Here is a 1,704-nt window from a genome sequence, read left to right on the forward strand (position 1 = left end):
GGCTTTCAGATTCTCCAATCAATTGCAAGAATGTGCTTGACAATAGCTTGAACTCACCGATTATATTAAGCATATTCCTGAAGCTAGACCACTAATACTTGTGTGGACTCCAACCTTTCGCAATTTCCCACCAACAATCAACCACAACTCCATCAATATGCAGCCCTTTTAACTGCTCCAATTCATGATGGACTGCTTCAGGGTCCACGCATTCTAAAGCAATAAGCTTAACCTTCAGGTTGTGCAACAATATCTTTCTTCTTCATTTTTTGATCCGAGATGAAATGATTTCCTACATAACTAGGGCCTTCTATTTCCATAATATCTTCTTCAAAATTCTGAGATATGCTATGCTATTCCACCTGAAGAAGAAATTCCTTTTCCTGCTCTCTTCATCGCCAAGGCACTGAAAAGCTTTAGAAACAGCCTCAAACGCTTCCTTTGCACCAGGCCCTTTATTCTTATCCGGGTGAACCTAAAAACAGAGCTGGATAAAATGATTTTATTATATGTTTAATCTGAGTACATAGATTGCTATATATAGACTCACAAGAGTCTATACCGAAAGTAAATACAAGACTTCTAGAAAGACCGTTTAGAACAGATACAGGTAATGTAAATCGGTACAGGTGACCCAATACAGTACATGTTTATTACACCCCCTCAAACTGATGGACATCACTGTATGGTCAGCTTGTCCTGAAGGTACTGAAAGCGAGGAGTAGAGAGCGACTTGGTAAAGATGTCAACGGTCTAATCTTTGGTGGAGATAGGGAAGATCTGAATCGTTTGGGATGATATGTGGTCCCTAATAAAGTGATGATCTATTTCAATATGCTTAGTACGCGCGTGAAAGACCAGATTATTTGCGAGGGCAATGGTGGAGGTGCTATCACAGTGCATACTTGTTGGAGCTGTTGAATTGATGTTGAAGTCAAGCAGTAGGCGGCGGAGCCAAAGGATATCCACGAGAGACGTGGCCAGCGATCGATATTCTGCTTCAGTTGAGGAGCGAGCAACAGTGTGTTGTTTCTTGACGCTCCAAGAAATGAGTGTGTTACCCAAGAAGGTGCAATAGCCAGATGTGGATCGTCTGGTGTCTTTGTCTCTAGCCCAATCTGCGATAGAGTAAGACCGTAGTACCATAGGACCCTGCAAGATAGGTAGACCAAGTGAGATAGTGCCTTTTATATAACGAAGTAATCTGTAGAGGAGTTGAAAATGAGAAGCATCCGGATTATGCATATGTTGGCATAAGAGATTGACGGCAAAGGCTATGTCCGGTCTAGTTATAGTTAGATACTGTAGAGACCCGGTAATCTGACGGTAGAGCTTAGGATCATGTGGTAAGGGTGTTGTGCTGCTGGAGTCCGGAGTTTTAGTACATGCGGGATTGGCAAGAGCTTTGCAGTTTGTTGCGCCAACCATATCCAGAATAGAAGCCGCATATGTTGTTTGGGATAATAAGTAAGATTTGTTCGCTTCCGTGATGTTGATACCCATGAAGCTATTGACCAACCTGAGATTTTTCATCTCAAAATGTTGGTGCAACTGAGAGATTACCGTGTTTATCATAGATGGATCATTGTATGTTAAGAGTATATCATCTACATATATCACAAGGTAGAGATGACTATTAGTTTTGTTAAGAATAAATAAAGATGAATCAGCTTTGCCCAGAGAGAAATTGAGAGTGTTTAGGAA

At 41.2% G+C, this 1,704-nt stretch overlaps 1 protein-coding gene across 1 annotated transcript; it reads right to left on the reverse strand.

Annotated features, from left to right (window-relative positions):
• Positions 1 to 310: 310 nt before the first annotated feature.
• Positions 311 to 1,503, reverse strand: LOC110109048 (uncharacterized mitochondrial protein AtMg00810-like). The gene is made up of 2 exons (XM_028697622.1): positions 859 to 1,503; positions 311 to 475 (listed from the first exon to the last, which is right to left on the reverse strand). The coding sequence occupies exons 1-2, from the start codon at positions 1,501 to 1,503 to the stop codon at positions 311 to 313; spliced, it is 810 nt and encodes a 269-aa protein (XP_028553455.1).
• Positions 1,504 to 1,704: the final 201 nt, after the last annotated feature.

Source organism: Dendrobium catenatum, unplaced genomic scaffold (genome assembly GCF_001605985.2).
Source record: "Dendrobium catenatum unplaced genomic scaffold, ASM160598v2 fragScaff_scaffold_980, whole genome shotgun sequence".
Classification (NCBI taxonomy): domain Eukaryota; kingdom Viridiplantae; phylum Streptophyta; class Magnoliopsida; order Asparagales; family Orchidaceae; genus Dendrobium; species Dendrobium catenatum.

Excerpts from the sequence above, each read along its gene's own strand:
- LOC110109048 (XM_028697622.1), bottom strand. The coding sequence starts at position 1,503 with ATGGGTATCAACATCACGGAAGCGAACAAATCTTACTTATTATCCCAA. Across the intron at positions 476-858 it reads TTGCCCTCGCAAATAATCTG|GTTCACCCGGATAAGAATAA; the intron begins GTCTTTCACGCG and ends CTCTGTTTTTAG.